Below are 16,035 nucleotides of genomic sequence, written 5' to 3' on the forward strand. Positions count from 1 at the left end.
AGGTAATAAATAACGGGTAATAAACAGAAGAGTGGCATCTGGTTTGATTAGTTTGGGTGTGAAGAGTGCAAACCCTGAGAGGTTAGAGCGGCTCCTCCCGGGCTGTGGGTCAGAGTTTCTCAGGTTTCAGGTAAGTTTCAGGTTAAAGGTTGTCACAGTGAGATGAAACTGATGAGTCCTCCGGGCTGGAGCTTCATTGCGCCGCCCCTCTCGGGTCTGGTTCCGGGATTTCTGTCGGAGTGAGCCCTCTGCCTACGTTTTTCCTCTCTGGGTCTTGACGTGGCGGCCGCCATATTGTTTTGCTGTGTTGTCAGTGGAGAGCGGCGGCAGCTTCAGCGGCGGTGAGTCTCGTTTACCTGGAGCACGGACTCACCTGGGCCTGGCAGAGCTCCAACCTCAGCTGGCCTCTGTCGAGCCACCTGTGCGCGCGTCCCGTAACTGTCACCCGTGTGACGTCAGTCTCGCAGTTAGCCGTTAGCTTGAGTTAGCTGCTGTGTGATGTTGAGAAAACGGGGCTGACTTGGTGTTTGAGTCCTCGGGTTCGGCTCCAGGTGTGCCGACGCCAGCAGCTACCTGTGCCACACGGCTCCTGCTGTCACACACCTGCAGGTGCCCCACAGGTAGCTGCTCACGTCAGTTTTTTTTAAGTGTCGCAGGCGCAGCATCTCTGACCTGCTGGATTTTAAATCCTGCAAAGGTCGCGCAGAGTCGGTGGGTGCCGGTGAGGTCACGTGTTTAAGAGTGGCACTGTCTTGATGATGATGATGATGATTCTGGGATGAAGCCTCAGACTCAGGTGTGACGTTAGTGAGGCCAGAGCATCCAGCAGGACCACAGGGACCCGCAGCCCGCCCACCAGACTCTGTTCGGTTTTTGTAGGATTTTGTGTTCGGCTCGTTTCTCTCTGCTGGAGCAGCAGCTGGGGGTTCATTTCTCGGAGTTTCCTGCGAAGTTCGGCCTGAGCTGGACTCCATTGTGAGCATTAGGACTCGGGGCTGGTAGCTCAGTGTGAATTTTCTGCAGTTTTTACAAGAAATGAAGGCTTTCTGGAGCTTTTTCAGTTTAAGAGTGAAGTCTCAGAGACCTTTGACCCCATATCAGCCTGTTTGTGTCAGCATCAACCAGACTAGGGAGAAACTTTTTTTCTGATTTTAATTCTTTCTGTTGGTTCGTTCTTATTATTGTTATTGTTGTTGTTGTTTGTGCTTTATGAAGGTTTAGCAGTGACTCGTTTTTCTGCCACGTGTTCAAAGAACATAAAATCATTTCAACGTCACCATAAAAATCCATCTCGCAGGTTCAGTCGCTGCCTGCTGTTTTTCTCTTTTAGTAACTGCTCACCTGGAGCTGTGCCTGTCTTTGGGTGTGATTGTTCTTACCTTTGAGACTCACCTGTGTTTATGTCTAGAAAGTAGAACCAGTGAGAATGTGGGTTGGGGGCACGACAGGTAAAATTGCTACCTGGTTGCATATAAACACGGACACCTGTTTGAGATAAACACCAGGATGACATCGCCTCTCACAGGTGTGTCATTCTGGTGAGAGATAAAGCCTCACCTTTGAAACGGCGACGCAGGTGTTTGCATGAAAACATCACTTCAATCCGAACCAACGTAACTTTAGAAGAAAGTGGGCGGGGCTTATTCCCACCCTCTTCTCCTCTCATCAGCTTATAACCAACAGTGTGACCCCCCCCCCTCCCACTTCCTGGTGGTTCCATGGCGACCTTTCCAGAGTACATCGCTCAGAATGAGGAGCGCGACGGCGTCCGTTTCAGCTGGAACGTGTGGCCGTCGAGCCGGCTGGAGGCGACCCGGATGGTGGTGCCGGTGGCGGCTCTGTTCACTCCGCTGAAGGAGAGGACTGACCTGCCCCCGATCCAGTACGAGCCGGTTCTCTGTAGTCGCGCCACCTGCCGCGCTGTACTCAACCCACTCTGGTATGCATCACAGCCGCCAACACTCACCTGTCCGCCCACCCTTTACCTGTGTGCCCCGCACTCATCTGTCTGTGTGTCTGTAACTTTCAGCCAGGTGGACTACAGAGCCAAGCTGTGGGCCTGTAACTTCTGCTACCAGAGGAACCAGGTGAGTGCCGCAAGCCCCGCCTACCTGTCAGGTGTTCCGGGTGTCACAGGTGGAGTCTGACCTTGTCTCTGTCTCAGTTTCCTCCGTCCTACGCCGGGATCTCTGAGGTGAACCAGCCTGCCGAACTGCTGCCTCTGTTCTCCACCATCGAGTATGTGGTTCAGGTGAGTCCTGAGGACAGGTGAGACAGGTAACGACCGTGCCGTCAGGTGTGTGAGCCGCTGTGCTCTTTGTCCCCAGAGGGGCCCTCAGATGCCGCTGGTGTTCCTGTATGTGGTGGACACCTGCATGGAGGACGAGGACCTGCAGGCGCTGAAGGAGTCTCTGCAGATGTCGCTGTCTCTGCTCCCGCCCACCGCGCTCGTCGGACTCATCACCTTCGGACGCATGGTTCAGGTGCACGAGCTCGGCTGCGAGGGTATCTCCAAGAGCTACGTCTTTAGGGGGACCAAGGATCTGAACGCCAAACAGCTGCAGGTACGTCACCTGCACGTCCCTCTGGGGTGGGGCTGGGGGCTTCCCGAGCGTCAGAACTCAGGTGAGTTAACAACACCTGTGCTTCCTGTAGGAGATGCTGGGTCTCACCAAACCTTCGGCCGCTCAGGGACGAGGACCTCAGGTGGTGCCACAGCAGTCATTCAACAGGTGAGCCTCCTGTGAGCCTGAGTGGGTGTGGTTTAAGTAAAGGTGCTGTCACAGCAGCGGCATTCCTCACTGTGAATTTTCCTGCAGGTTTCTGCAGCCGGTGCAGAAGATTGACATGAACCTCACCGACCTGCTGGGGGAGCTGCAGCGCGACCCCTGGCCTGTGACGCAGGGCAAGAGACCGCTGCGCTCACTGGGTGTCGCCATGTCCATCGCCGTGGGGCTTCTGGAGGTGAGGGGGCGGGGCTTTAGGCAGACAGAACATGGCGTGGATGTCTCAAAGACTTTGATCATCGGTTTTGTTTGTGTTCTTTTACCCACAGTGCACCTTTCCCAATACTGGCGCACGCATCATGACCTTCATAGGCGGCCCGGCGACGCAGGGGCCCGGCATGGTGGTGGGAGACGAGCTGAAGACGCCGATCAGGTCCTGGCACGACATCGAGAAGGACAACGCCAAGTTCATGAAGAAGGCCACCAAAGTGAGTGCACGCCATTTACAGACCATGTGACCCGTTTTTTTTACCTGATTATTTTCATCATTACTTTATCGTTCTTTAAGACTTTTAATGGTTGTTGTGACCTTTGTTTGTTCTCGTTGTTCTGATCGCTGCCTCACAGCACTACGAGTCTCTGGCCAATCGAGCGTCCAGCAACGGTCACATCATCGACATCTACGCCTGTGCCCTAGATCAGACCGGCCTGCTGGAGATGAAGTGCTGCACCAACTACACCGGGTACACACACACACACACACACACTCACACACTCACTCCTGAACCCTGTCAAAGGCTGGTGGGCTGTGTAGCGCCCTCTGTGGTCGTATTCGTGCATGACGTGTGTCTCTGTGTCGCAGCGGTTACATGGTGATGGCCGACTCCTTCAACACGTCTCTGTTCAAGCAGACCTTCCAGAGGGTTTTCACCAAAGATGTCCAGGGATCCTTTAAGATGGCCTTCGCCGCCACGCTGGAGATCAAGGTATGAAGGAAAAGCACAGAAGAACAGGGAGGCGCCGCCCCCAGCACATCTCTATCACAGGTTAATGACCCCTGCTGTGTTTTTCCCATGCAGACGTCCAGAGAGATCAAAGTGTCCGGTGCCATTGGCCCCTGCGTGTCTCTGAACGCTAAAGGACCCTGCGTCTCCGAGAATGTACGTGAAGATAAGACAGCGCCACTAACGATGCCCCCTGCAGGCAGAGACAAAGGGGGTGTCCAAATTCATGGGCTGCATCCTCCTGAGGCCGCATTTGTAGACCTATTACGTCACAGTGACGCGCCGAAGGCTGTCCAAATTCGTAGACTCCTCCGAATGCAGCCAACAAATGCGTCCACCTTTTCCCCGAATTTGAAGGATGGGTCGGGTGTGTCCTTCGTGGCCCACCATATCCCAGAATTCATCGCGTGGCCCAGCCAAACTCCAGTTTTCAACAATGGCGGCCGCTACTAAGTTTTTAATATTACTCTTACTAATCTTTCTGGGTCACAAAATAAACTTTTAACATATTTTCAGGCGAGAAAGTAGCTGTGTAAACATCAAATATCTGCTCGGTTTATCAAGACATCACATATTTGCAAAAGTGCTCCGACGTTTTCGGAGACGTCTGTTACCCACCAGCTCGATAGCGAGCTGGGAGCTCGAGGGTCACTAGAGCCGCCAAGAACGGCACAACACATCATTTTCAGATCACTGCGGTCTTTTGCTACTCGGGTTAAACGTAATATATAAGTCACTTAGACAACCTAAAAATGTTATTGTTTGGCTTTTTTCAGTTTTATTTGTCCGTGAGTAAATCGGTTTGGCTGAAATTAAAGTTATTAGATTAGTTTAGATAAAATAAAACTTTTAATTAATCCCCCGGGTGGGTTCCTCCTTGGTTTTCACACAGCTGAATAAACATCAAACAGAAAACTGATTAAACAGAAGTGTGAGATGGTCGGGAATTTACACCAGTGTCCTGTTATATTTTAGTTCAAATCAATTCAATTTTATTTATATAGCACCAAATCACAACAGCAGTCGCCTCAAGGCACTTTATATTGTACAGTAGATCGTACAATAATAGATACAGGAAGAAAACCCAACAATCATATGACCCCCTATGAGCAAGCACTTTGGCGACAGTGGGAAGGAAAAACTCCCTTTTAACAGGAAGAAACCGGCAGAACCAGGCTCAGGGAGGGGCGGGGCCATCTGCTGTGACCGGTTGGGGTGAGAGAAGGAAGACAGGATAAAGACATGCTGTGGAAGAGAGACAGAGATTAATAACAAGTACGATTCAATGCAGAGAGATAGCAAGGAGCAGACGGCTGAGTTTATTAAACTCCACCGAGACAGCGGTGATGCTAATCTGAAGGCTAGACCGTCCAATTTCACAGCCGTTTACTTCCGGCCTACCTGACCTTCTGAGGAACCGTCATGTAGACCGCGAAGGCCGGGTCCTCAGGAGGATGCAGCCCATGAATTTGGACACGACCATAAAGTACACTAACACTGCCCCGTGTAGGCAGAGACAAGAAGTACACTAACACTGCCCCGTGCAGGCAGAGACAGGAAGTACACTAACACTGCCCCCTGCAGGCAGAGACAGGAAGTACACTAACACTGCCCCCTGCAGGCAGAGACAGGAAGTACGCTAACACTGCCCCCTGCAGGCAGAGACAGGAAGTACGCTAACACTGCCCCCTGCAGGCAGAGACAGGAAGTACGCTAACACTGCCCCGTGCAGGCAGAGACAGGAAGTACGCTAACACTGCCCCGTGCAGGCAGAGAGAGGTAGTACACTAGCACTGTCCCCTGCAGGCAGAGACAGGAAGTACACTAACACCGCTGCCTCAGAATCTTACTGCTCATATAAGTGCTGATTGTGTGTTTTTGTCAGGTACAGGTGAATCCTCAGGTGGGTGTAATTCCTGTGTCCGGCCTGCAGGGGCAGAATTGCTTAGACTGTGACTGTTTGTGTTCCAGGAGATCGGCACGGGAGGAACCTGTCAGTGGAAGGTCTGCGGACTGGATCCGAGTACCACGCTGGCGCTTTACTTTGAGGTCGTCAACCAGGTATAAACACCTGACCTCTGACCTTTGATTCTGTCACCGTCACCATGAAGCTACTGAATTAATGATATCCACCAATTAAAAGAAAGTTCAGTGATCTGCAGTGTAGTTTATTTTTTTAGTTTTTATTTATTCGCTCTAATTATTTTAAAAGTAATATCATTTTATTTTTGCTGTTTATCGGGACAGCTTTCAAAATGAGAACAGCAAAAAACTAAAGCAGCTAAACTGACACAGTCTTTCTAAGAGGATGCTCAGTCATAATAAGCAGGAAATGAGTTTGAATTTGAAGTGCACACATCAGGGCGGAGATGCTGACTTCCAGGCTCCGCCGAGTTTGTCCATCATCCTTGATCCTGCTGGGCTGCACGAGCTGCTCGTCACTCCCAGAGTCTCCGGCTGTTTCTCAGCTCTGTTCACGTGCAGCACGACGTCCAGCTCAGAGTTTAAACGCTCAGTGTAACTGAGCCCATGGAACAGTTTAACCGTCGTCCTCCGTCTACTCTGTGCTGATGTGGTCACGTCAGCATAAACACACCTCTGCTGAAATGGAGCTGAAAGAGCTCAGACTGTTTGTGACTCTGAGTGGATCAGGAAATGTTTCGTGTTGTGAGACTGCGGGAGATCATCAGCTGAACATCAGTGTGCGGTCTTCGAACACAACGTCACGTCAGAACTCGTCCACGCTGAAGAAGAAGATGAGAAGTATGGCCTACATTTCCCAGAGTGCACAGGTCCAGTGATGGTGATGGGACGGTCATGGTCTTGTTAGTGTTTTGGGAGAAGATGGAGGCTGTGTTGCGGTCGTACTTGTTGTTGTGCTGGGGCGATCGGTCGCAGGTAGATGGAGGGCGGAGCTCTGGGAGTGGGACTCCAGGAACATCCCGGCACAAGGAATGAACCTGCGGAAACTTCGGCACACCGCCGCCCTGTACCTGCTGGAGTCACAGAGAGACAGACAGGAACGTTCCTGTTCACTATGACATCATGAGCACGTCATAGTGACATTTCATTACTGCTTCAAAACTGATCGGAGCCTTCGATAAAGAAAGTCTGACTCACGTCTGCGTCATGCAGGTGATCCACGGGTTGAGCGCGGCGCTGGTCAGAACCAGCCAGGAGGAGAGGGCGGCGGTCACGGACGGACTCTGCTGACCGCTCAGCGTCTCGTACAGACACACAGAGATGTAGGGCAGCCAGCAGACCAGCAAACACACTGCCAGGAGACAGGAAACAGAGTCACATGACTTCATCAGCAGCCCCTCTGTGAGTGAGCTGGTGTTTGGAGACCAGTTATCTGTGGACTAGTTAAAGAGGCGTAGGGACTAGAGAACGGCCGTGAAGTTGCAGATCTGTCTACCAATCTGAAGGTGGGCGGTTCGATCCCTGGCTGCTCCAGGCTGGAGACACTCTCTGGTTGTATGAACAGGTGGACGTGGCGTGTAGAGTGGATGAGTGCTGTGTTAGAGCCAGTAGCCATTTACTCGCAGCGCTTTGACCTTATGGCGAAAACATTAACCTGGTTTATCGGTCACTCAGACCGTCTGCAGCTGGCTGTGGTGACCTTTGACCCTGTCTGTGTTTATGACCTCAGTGTTTGTCCCTATAATGAGAGCAATGGCAGTGAGTCACAAAGATAAACATGGACGCTGATCCTCAAAGACGGCCGCTGTGACGCCGAGGTTTTATTTTAGAGGGTAAACGGCTGCGGTCCCGTGGTCACATGGTCCTGCTGTTTGGTTTGAGATTATGAGGACATTTTCACATGGATCTGCTCGGCTTTACGAACGGGGAAATGTTTTCTGTCGAAGGAACAAAATAATTTCATGCATCAGACTTAATCAGCAGAAATCCGATACTGTTTCCCGTTAGGCAGGATGTTCAGTCCCAGTGGAGAAATACTGGAACTCCATATGAAATCACTGGTAATTACTGGGACTGTTGCACCAATTAAAGAATCTAGTCTAGAAGTTTCAGACTACTTACTGAAGTTTAAGAGACTGCAGAGATTTTTAGACTAGCTGGAGATTTTGAGCGTTTAACAGGAGTTGGAGATTAGTTCAAACATCTGTGTTACTGAAGTTTGTTTACTAGCCTGAGCATTACTTTCACACAGCTGTAAGTTTTTAGCTGATTTGAGGAGTTGCGGAGATGTTTGTGGGCTAGTTACAGAGGTTGGAAACTAGTCGTCGGACCTCTGTGTGGGGGAAACTTGGAGTAAAACTCAGAGGACAAAGTTTTCACAAAGAACGCGAGTCGGTGAAGTGGAGGTGTAACCTGTGTCCCTGCAACGTCAAGGAACAGCTTAAGCTCACCTGAGGTGGTGACCATGACGATGGAGCTCCTCAGGTAGTTGTTGGCAGGAACGTAGAAACAGTGCAGCTCGTTGCACATGAAGGTTCCCCTCCTGGCCTGCTTCCTGGCCACGTACACGATGTATCCGTACAGCGAGCACATGGTGAGGATCGGCGCTACGATGCCCGCCCCCATCCACAGCAGCACAAAGTACCTGTTCTCCGGGGTGAAGCTCGGGCAGCAGAGGAACCGTGACTCGCTGTAGGCGTAGCTGCCGAAACCCAGCAGTGGCATGGTGGCGTTGGCCAGGCAGAACAGCCAGACTGCGATCAGCACCGCCCGGCTCCGCCCCGCCGTCCAGATGCTGTGGAAGCTGAGTGCAAAGCAGATCTCCGTGAACTTGTAGATGGTGGCCCAGGCGAGCGAGTGCAGGGAGGCGGTCTGCAGCAGGAGGAAGATGAAGCCGCCGCCCTGACAGACGTCGGCCTCACTGGAGTGTCTGACAGGCTGGGAGAGGCTGTTGTACGCACTGAAGGGGATGGCGGAGAGTCCGAGAGCGAGGTCGCTAAGGCTAAAGCTCAGGGTGAGGCCCAGCGTGTCGGACCGCAGCTCCTTGTTCAGCAGGAGCACCAGCAGGAGGAGGAGGTTCCCACAGGTGGATGCCACGCTCGTCAGCAGCATGAGAGCGGCGTACAGCGTGCTCAAAACGTCCGCCATCTTCACATGGACTCGCAGGACAGGAATGTGCACCGCGCCGAAGTGATCCAATCACCTGCAGGCTCTCTGATCAGCTGATCGATCAGCTGTTGGTTTCTTCTGAAACGAGGAGCAGAGGACAAGCAGCTTCAGCAGGCTGTCGCAGCAGCTGAGAGCCCGCCGTCACCACGGAGACTGCTGGGATTACCTGAGGCTCTGTGAGTCACATCTGAGCTGCAGTTGAAAACGCAGAGAGAGCCTTTCAAGGACGTTTCCACCAATCAAAAACAAGAGCCAAGACCAGAAGAAGAGTCCACCTGAACCTGCAGCTGACCGGACCAATCGGGAGGAAGAACCATGCCGTCACCTTCATCGATTGATTATCAGCGCGGTCTGTGGTCTTCAGAGGTTAAAGGTCACACTGATGTTGGCTGGAGTTGATCAGTCGGTGTGTGTGAATCTGATCGCAGTCCAACGAGTCTGATCGGCTCAGTCTGAGCGGGGGAGGGTGGACCGCAGGGGGCGTGTCCTGTTCTCCTGGGGGTGTGTTGCCATGGCGCACCTGTTTGACACCTGCTGTGAGGATGATGAGCGCACACACACACACACACTCACACACACACATTTACCTGCTGGCTGTAAAGTAAACAAGATGAACATCCAATATCCTGCCTGTGTGTGTGTGTGTGTGTGTGTGTGTGTGTGTGTGTGTGTGTCAGTCACGCAGCTTGACTCAGGTAATAACAGGTGTACAGGTGTGTAATCACCCTCACCACCTGCTGAACCTCAGACCGCTGAGGAGCTCAGGCCAGGGTTGGGTGTGAAGTAGCCAATCACAGCTCAGCTTTGTTAAAGAAAGTGACATCTGAGTCACGTCTGGAGGCAGAAAACGAGCCTCAAACGCAGAAACACACCTGAGCAGGTGCTACGGAAATAAACAGTCCAAGGGGTCGTGACCCTGACAGCGAGGTCTCAGGGGCGGGATAAATGCTGGAGGCAGGGTTAACGTTCTATGATGTTGATACCTGATTAACCTGACCTCTGACCTCTAACTTGCCTGTTTGCGGTCACTTCCTGCAGCACAACGCGCCGATCCCTCAGGGCGGCCGCGGGGCGATCCAGTTCGTCACGCAGTACCAGCACTCGTCAGGCCAGCGACGCATCCGGGTCACCACCACCGCCAGGAAGTACGAACACACCTGCCTCCACCCCATCACTACACACACACACACACCTGAATTAATCCCGCCCCCTCTCTTCCCCTCAGCTGGGCCGATGCTCAGACGCAGATTCAAAGCATCGCGGCGTCCTTTGACCAGGAGGCGGCGGCCATCCTCATGGCGAGGTTGGCAGTGTACCGGGCAGAGACGGAGGAGGGGCCGGACGTGCTCAGGTGGTTAGACAGACAGCTGATCAGACTGGTAGGAGAACACACCTGCAGAGTGAGCGCCACGATTGATCCGAACAGGAAGCAATTGATACCTGTGTTTGTGTTCAGTGTCAGAAGTTTGGCGATTACCACAAAGACGACCCGAACTCCTTCCGGTTCTCCGAGACCTTCTCCCTGTATCCCCAGGTGACCTGACTCCCGTAATGCTCTGCGCAGACACATCTGTGACACGCACCAGGACGCAGGGCTGACGTGTGTTTGTGTGTTTCAGTTCATGTTCCACCTGCGGCGTTCGCCATTCCTGCAGGTGTTCAACAACAGTCCTGACGAGAGCTCGTATTACCGACACCACTTCAATCGGCAGGACCTGACACAGGCGCTCATCATGATCCAGCCGGTGCTCTACGCCTACTCCTTCAACGGCCCGCCTGAGGTACCTGTACACCTGTGTGCACACAGTGCAGAGTAAGCAGCTGGATGTGCAGGTGTTTCATGTTTCAGAATCTGAAGCTCTCATTGGGAAACAAACTGTGAGTTATTGATCACTGATCGATTAACTGATCAGATTGTGTGTGTGTTTCTAGCCCGTCCTGTTGGACAGCAGCAGCATCCTGCCCGACCGAATCCTTCTGATGGACACGTTCTTCCAGATCCTCATCTACCACGGAGAGGTACACCCGACACCACCAATCACACCCCAGCACCTTGTGACATCACAGCTGTCTAAGCCAATCAGGGTCCAGTAATTTAATTAGGATAGAGCCACAATTATCATTCAGATGGTTTCTTTAAACGTGATCCAGCTGTTTCCATCACAGGTGTGACGCTGAGCTGAGTTCCCACCTGATTTCAGTCCAACTCTCAAACCTGAACGTGCTTCAATCAGCTGTTTGCAGTTTTACCTGCTGAGCTCGTTCATATCCTCTCGTTAACTCAACGATTCACCTCACATGAGCTCAAAACACACAAATCTTTAAAGAACCATGATAATGAGCTGACCCGTGCAGGTGTACAGGTGTGTCTCACTGCGTCTCTCTGTTAGACTGTGGCTCAGTGGAGGAAGGCCGGCTATCAGGACATGCCCGAGTACGAGAACTTCAAACACCTGCTTCAGGCTCCGGTGGACGACGGCCAGGAGCTGTTGCACACGCGCTTCCCCATGCCGAGATACATCGACACGGAGCACGGCGGCAGCCAGGTGAGGGCGCAGGCAGACACCTGAGAAACACATCAGCTTTATTTACATCACCTCAGATCACGAGGTGTGACATCAGCACAGCGGCAATGTGACATCATCAACATCCCGGTGCAAACTCTCCTTTTTGCACCTGTGCCCACACCTACACACACCTGTAGACATGATCAGCAGGTGAAAGGTTTTCTTCTTTTGCTGTTTTCAGGCTCGCTTCCTGCTCTCCAAAGTGAACCCCTCCCAGACCCACAACAACATGTACACCTGGGGGCAGGTAAGACTTTAACCTGTAATCTTTAACCTTTAAATGTGGACCAATCAGACGCTGTGTTTACACAAGTCCGCCCCCCCCACCGCAGGAGTCCGGTGCTCCGATCCTGACAGACGACGTCAGCCTGCAGGTGTTCATGGACCACCTGAAGAAGCTCGCTGTCTCCAGCGCCGCCTGAGTGTGCCATCGGCTCACCTGTCCTCAACTGTTTGCTTTTTATTTGTTTTCTTGCTGCCTGTGTTTCCATGGCAACAGTTCACAAACACCATCAACCAATCAGCAGCAGGTTTAGAGTTGTAACCTCACAGTGTAGAGATGCTATTGTTAATTGGCCTTTTTAAAAAAAATTAAATTGCATTTGATTGGTTGATCCTCTCAGACAGCGGCAGTGATAGCTTTCACAATAAAAGCCACCGTGTAGTTTTAGTCTGTGACGCTTTTATTGTGAAACAACAGCAGGAAGTGGTGGCCGGCGGGAGTTTTTTCCCCCATTTGGCTAAAAGGTTTTAAATTGATTTTAAAATTTTAACATGTGATTTTTTTTTTTTTTTTTTAATTTAGGAACAGGAAACAGGAAGTGAGGTGTTTTGTTTTTTTAGAAAGCATGTGATGTCACTGAGCGCGCGAAGCTGTCTGCTTGTGTTTGAACACTAACCGAGAACGAGCGCAGAGGTTCACCTCGCCACTGTTCTCGTCTTTCTAATAAAATCTGCAGAATTTTACAGAGTTTGTCTTTTTCTGAAACGTGAAGCTCTGATGTCATCAGAGACGCAGCACCTATGCAAGTGTGACTGAGCCCAGTGTTTTATAAAGCACTGTCTGACACCCTGCAGACGGTCTGTTTGTAACTGTAATCGGCTGTAGACAAGATGATCACAGGACTGCGGTCGCCTCCACCTCTGCTCAGACACCATCAGTCATCCCAGCAAATAGCACCACCCCAGACTTAAAAATCCACTTTAGGGTCACACTTTTCCTTTAAAGTGTGAAAAGGGAAAGAAACCTAACAGACCCTCGAGGAGCTTCTGCTGTCAGTCGAACAGAGTCCGACTTTTACCCTGAATTAACCTGAGTGACCTGCCTTACCATCTGAGCATTCCCACTCACGCAGGTAAAAACAATAAGCCAAGCTGTGGTCCTCAACATGTGCCACACCCACAGAAACAGACACCTCTGCTAAAACGCTGCAGGTGGAGTGGAGCGGAGCTCAGCACTGTCTCAATTCAGGGGCTGCGTCCTCCTGAGGACCCGGCCTTCACAGTCTACGTGGGCCGGGTCCTCCAAAGACCGAGAAGGCTGGAAGTAAGAGGCTGTGAGATGGGACAGTCTAGCCTTCAGATTTGAGCCACCAGTGGAGTTTAATAAACTCAGCCGTCTGCTCCTTGCTATCTAAAATATAACAGGACACTGGAGTAAACTCTCAGGCATCTCACACTTCTGTTTAATCAGTTTTCTGTTTGATGTTTATTCAGCTGTGTGAAAAAAAATTGGCTGGGCCGCACTATGAATTCTGGGATATGGTGGGCCACGAAGGACACACCCGACCCATCCTTCAAATTCTGGAAAAAGGAGGATGCATTTGTCGGCTGCATTCGGAGGAGTCCACAGCCTTTGTCATGTTGTCATTGTTATCGGCCTTCAAATGCGGCCTCCGGAGGATGCAGCCTTGGAATTGGGACACAGCCACTGTCTGGGTCTGAGCTTCCTTAACTCAGGAGAGGAGACACAGCAGCATCCTTCTTGAAAGGAGGGGAGAGGTAAGTATAGTAAATTTGTGGTCCTCCCACCTAAACATGGGACACACACACATACACAGAGGTCTGCTGCTGTGTTTCATAACTGAATCTGACTTCAGATCAGCAGAAAGATGAACAAATGTTTAAAATAAAATCTAAATAAAAAGTTTTTATTTGTGAAAATGAAACTTAAACTTTGATAATTGTTTACTACCGTTTTTATTCCAAAGTATCCGAGTACTCTTCATCAGGAGGCAGAGGAGGAAACTACCTGAACTCTGAATCACACCAGCAGGTGGCGGTCATGCGCAGTGAGTAGACACACAATCCACGTGTCAGTCCAAACGAAACGGCATGAGACTGGAATCACATTTATCCAGTGATGGGAATGCGTTTGACGTTTAGCGTGTTTGGAGTGTGTAGTTAATGTGTTGTCTTGTGTAGTTAGTGTGTAGTGTTGTGGATAGTTTTGTGTTGTGTGTCAGAACAATGAGGCGACTGCTGTCTCCAGGTAGAAACAGGAGTGACACACCTGCTGCTGTCAGACCTGCAGGTATCAGGCTGTGATGTTCTCCTTTGGAGTGGCACAAATAATTTGTCTGGCATCTTATTAAATGCAGAACAGCTGATTGTTCTGTAAACAGTTTCAAGTGGTTAAAAAAAAAAGGGTAAAAGGTAAATGGCTGCAAATAACTTTGTTTGCAAAACTTGTGTGTATGATTTTAAAACTGACAAATATTTGCATTTAAAGTTATGAAATATGATTCAACGAACTCTCAGATTTTATGTTTTTTGTCTGATTCTAGATCAATGTTGTTAATACTGTAGTCAGAATGAAAACATGACTGTAAATTCAGACACGTGAGGTTGTGCTGAAAAGGATGAGACCAAACACGGCAAATAAACAGTTTTTAAAGGTGAAATGTGGAGGAAACATCAAAGTGGTTAAAATGGCCAATTATACCCTGGACCTCAGAGGGTTAAACGTTTATTTTAAGTAACACAATAGTTACTTTTCAAGTAATTAATTACTTTTAGAATCTTGTAACTCAGTTACTTTTTTGAAGAAGTAACTAGTAACTATAATTAATTATTTAAGTAACTTGCCCAACACTGCATTTATCCATCGACTGGAAGACTTTATTAAAGAGAGCCGAGTTTACACACAGCAGAACCCAGCAGGCTTCCTTTCACACTCCACCTGACGGAGGTGAGCACCTGGAACAGACCAAGTCTGGGGTTCGCAAACCAGATGAAAACAGAAACGTCCACAAACATTAAACCACAATACAACACATGAAACACATATTTATATTTGTCCTATAACTAATTCAATAACACATAGACGTCAACCACACTATTTAAAGTAAAACTCTCCCCTAACTCGCACTTTGGTTCGCTCCAGGAGCTCACGAGCAGGTGATTGGCTGCAAAGGAGAACACCAGGGAGGCGAGTACTGTTAACACACTGCTCTTAAAACACAAAGAATTTTGGTTACAGACCAATGATAGAACATGAACCACTCAGGTTCTTCTTCCTGACACAAGTAGGATGGCCACTCACTCTGTGTATTCACCTAGGCTACGTTCACTCTGCAGGTCTTAATGCTCAATTCCGATTTTTGGATCAAATCCGATTTTTTTTGTTTGCTCGTTCACACTACAAATACAATGTGACAGCAAACGTGCTCTAGTGTGAACGCTCAAAGCGGCCGCATGCGCAAAACAAGACGTCACACACAACACGCTCTGTGTAGACCCAGACCAGACAATATTGTTTGACTGATAGCCCTTAATATAAAGACTTGTTTCAGACTTTACGTTTCCCAAATTTTGCTTTAAGTTATAAAGTTATTTTGTTATCTACATACGTCCTAATAATGATCTTTATTGCTGTTCAAAGGATAGTTGCAGATTTCTGTCAGAATCTGCAGATTATACAGTACAAAGAAAATGTTCACGTTTCTCCAACGTTGTCTTCCCAACAGTTTCACTGACATCTACACTGGATGGCCAGGAAGCGTTCACGATGTCTTCTCTGGAGCTGATAATCGGCGTCTGTCTTGTGTCAGTGACGTAAAAGACGGATTTAATGCGACATGACCATCAAACAGCAGCTTTCTAAAACATCAGATATGTATCGGATTAAGCACCACATACGAAAGTGACCCAGATCGGATTTGAAAATATCGGATTTGTGCCGTTCACACTGTCAGACCATGATCGGATATGGGTCGCAGAGGGTCACAAAAGTCGGATTGGATGCGCTTTCGCCTGCAGTGTGAACGTAGCCATAGATACCAGCTAATGACCTAATAAAGAATCACTAACCACAAATGTGTGTTTCTTTTTTTATTTAGTTTTTAAAATATCAATCACTGAAATGAATACAAATACAGGTGTGTGATGGAACCCCTGGCCTCCGTTACACACCTGTATCATCTGAGCTTGTATATGAGGAGCAGGATTTTAAACTCAGGATTTAACAGGGAGCCTCAGTAAATCAGTAACAGTCATCCCAGCAACACTTCTCACCCTCCACTGAGGACAACTGCTTATCCAGACTCGTTACTCCCCCCAGGGAGCAACTGCATTAAAGAAAAGTAAGTCAATATATTACTTTGGTGCTACCGTGTCCATCTCTTCACGTCTGCACTCCTCTACAGC

The 16,035-nt window shown here is 49.7% G+C and overlaps 2 protein-coding genes across 4 annotated transcripts; one reads left to right on the forward strand and one right to left on the reverse strand.

The window, feature by feature from the left end:
- Nucleotides 1–221: 221 nt before the first annotated feature.
- sec23a (Sec23 homolog A, coat complex II component) lies at nucleotides 222–12,354 on the forward strand. 3 transcript variants are annotated; one of them, XM_084914171.1, is made up of 20 exons: nucleotides 222–341; nucleotides 1,670–1,939; nucleotides 2,030–2,087; nucleotides 2,165–2,251; nucleotides 2,328–2,564; nucleotides 2,656–2,732; nucleotides 2,820–2,964; nucleotides 3,056–3,214; nucleotides 3,354–3,469; nucleotides 3,589–3,712; nucleotides 3,806–3,886; nucleotides 5,702–5,791; nucleotides 9,860–9,966; nucleotides 10,047–10,200; nucleotides 10,278–10,355; nucleotides 10,441–10,602; nucleotides 10,754–10,840; nucleotides 11,212–11,367; nucleotides 11,570–11,635; nucleotides 11,721–12,354. In XM_084914171.1, the coding sequence occupies exons 2-20, from the start codon at nucleotides 1,719–1,721 to the stop codon at nucleotides 11,808–11,810; spliced, it is 2,295 nt and encodes a 764-aa protein (XP_084770297.1). In that variant the 5' UTR covers nucleotides 222–341; nucleotides 1,670–1,718; the 3' UTR covers nucleotides 11,811–12,354. The 3 variants fall into 3 exon arrangements, with proteins under 3 accessions (XP_084770297.1, XP_084770298.1, XP_084770296.1); XM_084914172.1 differs by having other exon boundaries at nucleotides 271–341; nucleotides 1,684–1,939; XM_084914170.1 differs by having other exon boundaries at nucleotides 284–1,939.
- Nucleotides 5,836–8,800, reverse strand: LOC146365296 (histamine H2 receptor). The gene is made up of 3 exons (XM_084914177.1): nucleotides 8,104–8,800; nucleotides 6,851–7,004; nucleotides 5,836–6,726 (listed from the first exon to the last, which is right to left on the reverse strand). The coding sequence occupies exons 1-3, from the start codon at nucleotides 8,798–8,800 to the stop codon at nucleotides 6,546–6,548; spliced, it is 1,032 nt and encodes a 343-aa protein (XP_084770303.1). The 3' UTR covers nucleotides 5,836–6,545.
- Nucleotides 12,355–16,035: the final 3,681 nt, after the last annotated feature.

Source organism: Perissodus microlepis, chromosome 19, assembly GCF_051167445.1.
Source record: "Perissodus microlepis isolate ML-2025 ecotype Zambia chromosome 19, ASM5116744v1, whole genome shotgun sequence".
NCBI classification, from domain to species: Eukaryota; Metazoa; Chordata; class Actinopteri; order Cichliformes; family Cichlidae; genus Perissodus; species Perissodus microlepis.

Coding starts and splice junctions, on each gene's coding strand:
- sec23a (XM_084914171.1), top strand. CDS start 1,719: ATGGCGACCTTTCCAGAGTACATCGCTCAGAATGAGGAGCGCGACGGC. Junction 2,252..2,327: donor CCATCGAGTATGTGGTTCAG/GTGAGTCCTGAG, acceptor CTTTGTCCCCAG/AGGGGCCCTCAGATGCCGCT. Junction 10,603..10,753: donor CCTTCAACGGCCCGCCTGAG/GTACCTGTACAC, acceptor GTGTGTTTCTAG/CCCGTCCTGTTGGACAGCAG.
- LOC146365296 (XM_084914177.1), bottom strand. CDS start 8,800: ATGGCGGACGTTTTGAGCACGCTGTACGCCGCTCTCATGCTGCTGACG. Junction 7,005..8,103: donor CGTCATGGTCACCACCTCAG/GTGAGCTTAAGC, acceptor GTCTCCTGGCAG/TGTGTTTGCTGGTCTGCTGG. Junction 6,727..6,850: donor ATCACCTGCATGACGCAGAC/GTGAGTCAGACT, acceptor CTGTGACTCCAG/CAGGTACAGGGCGGCGGTGT.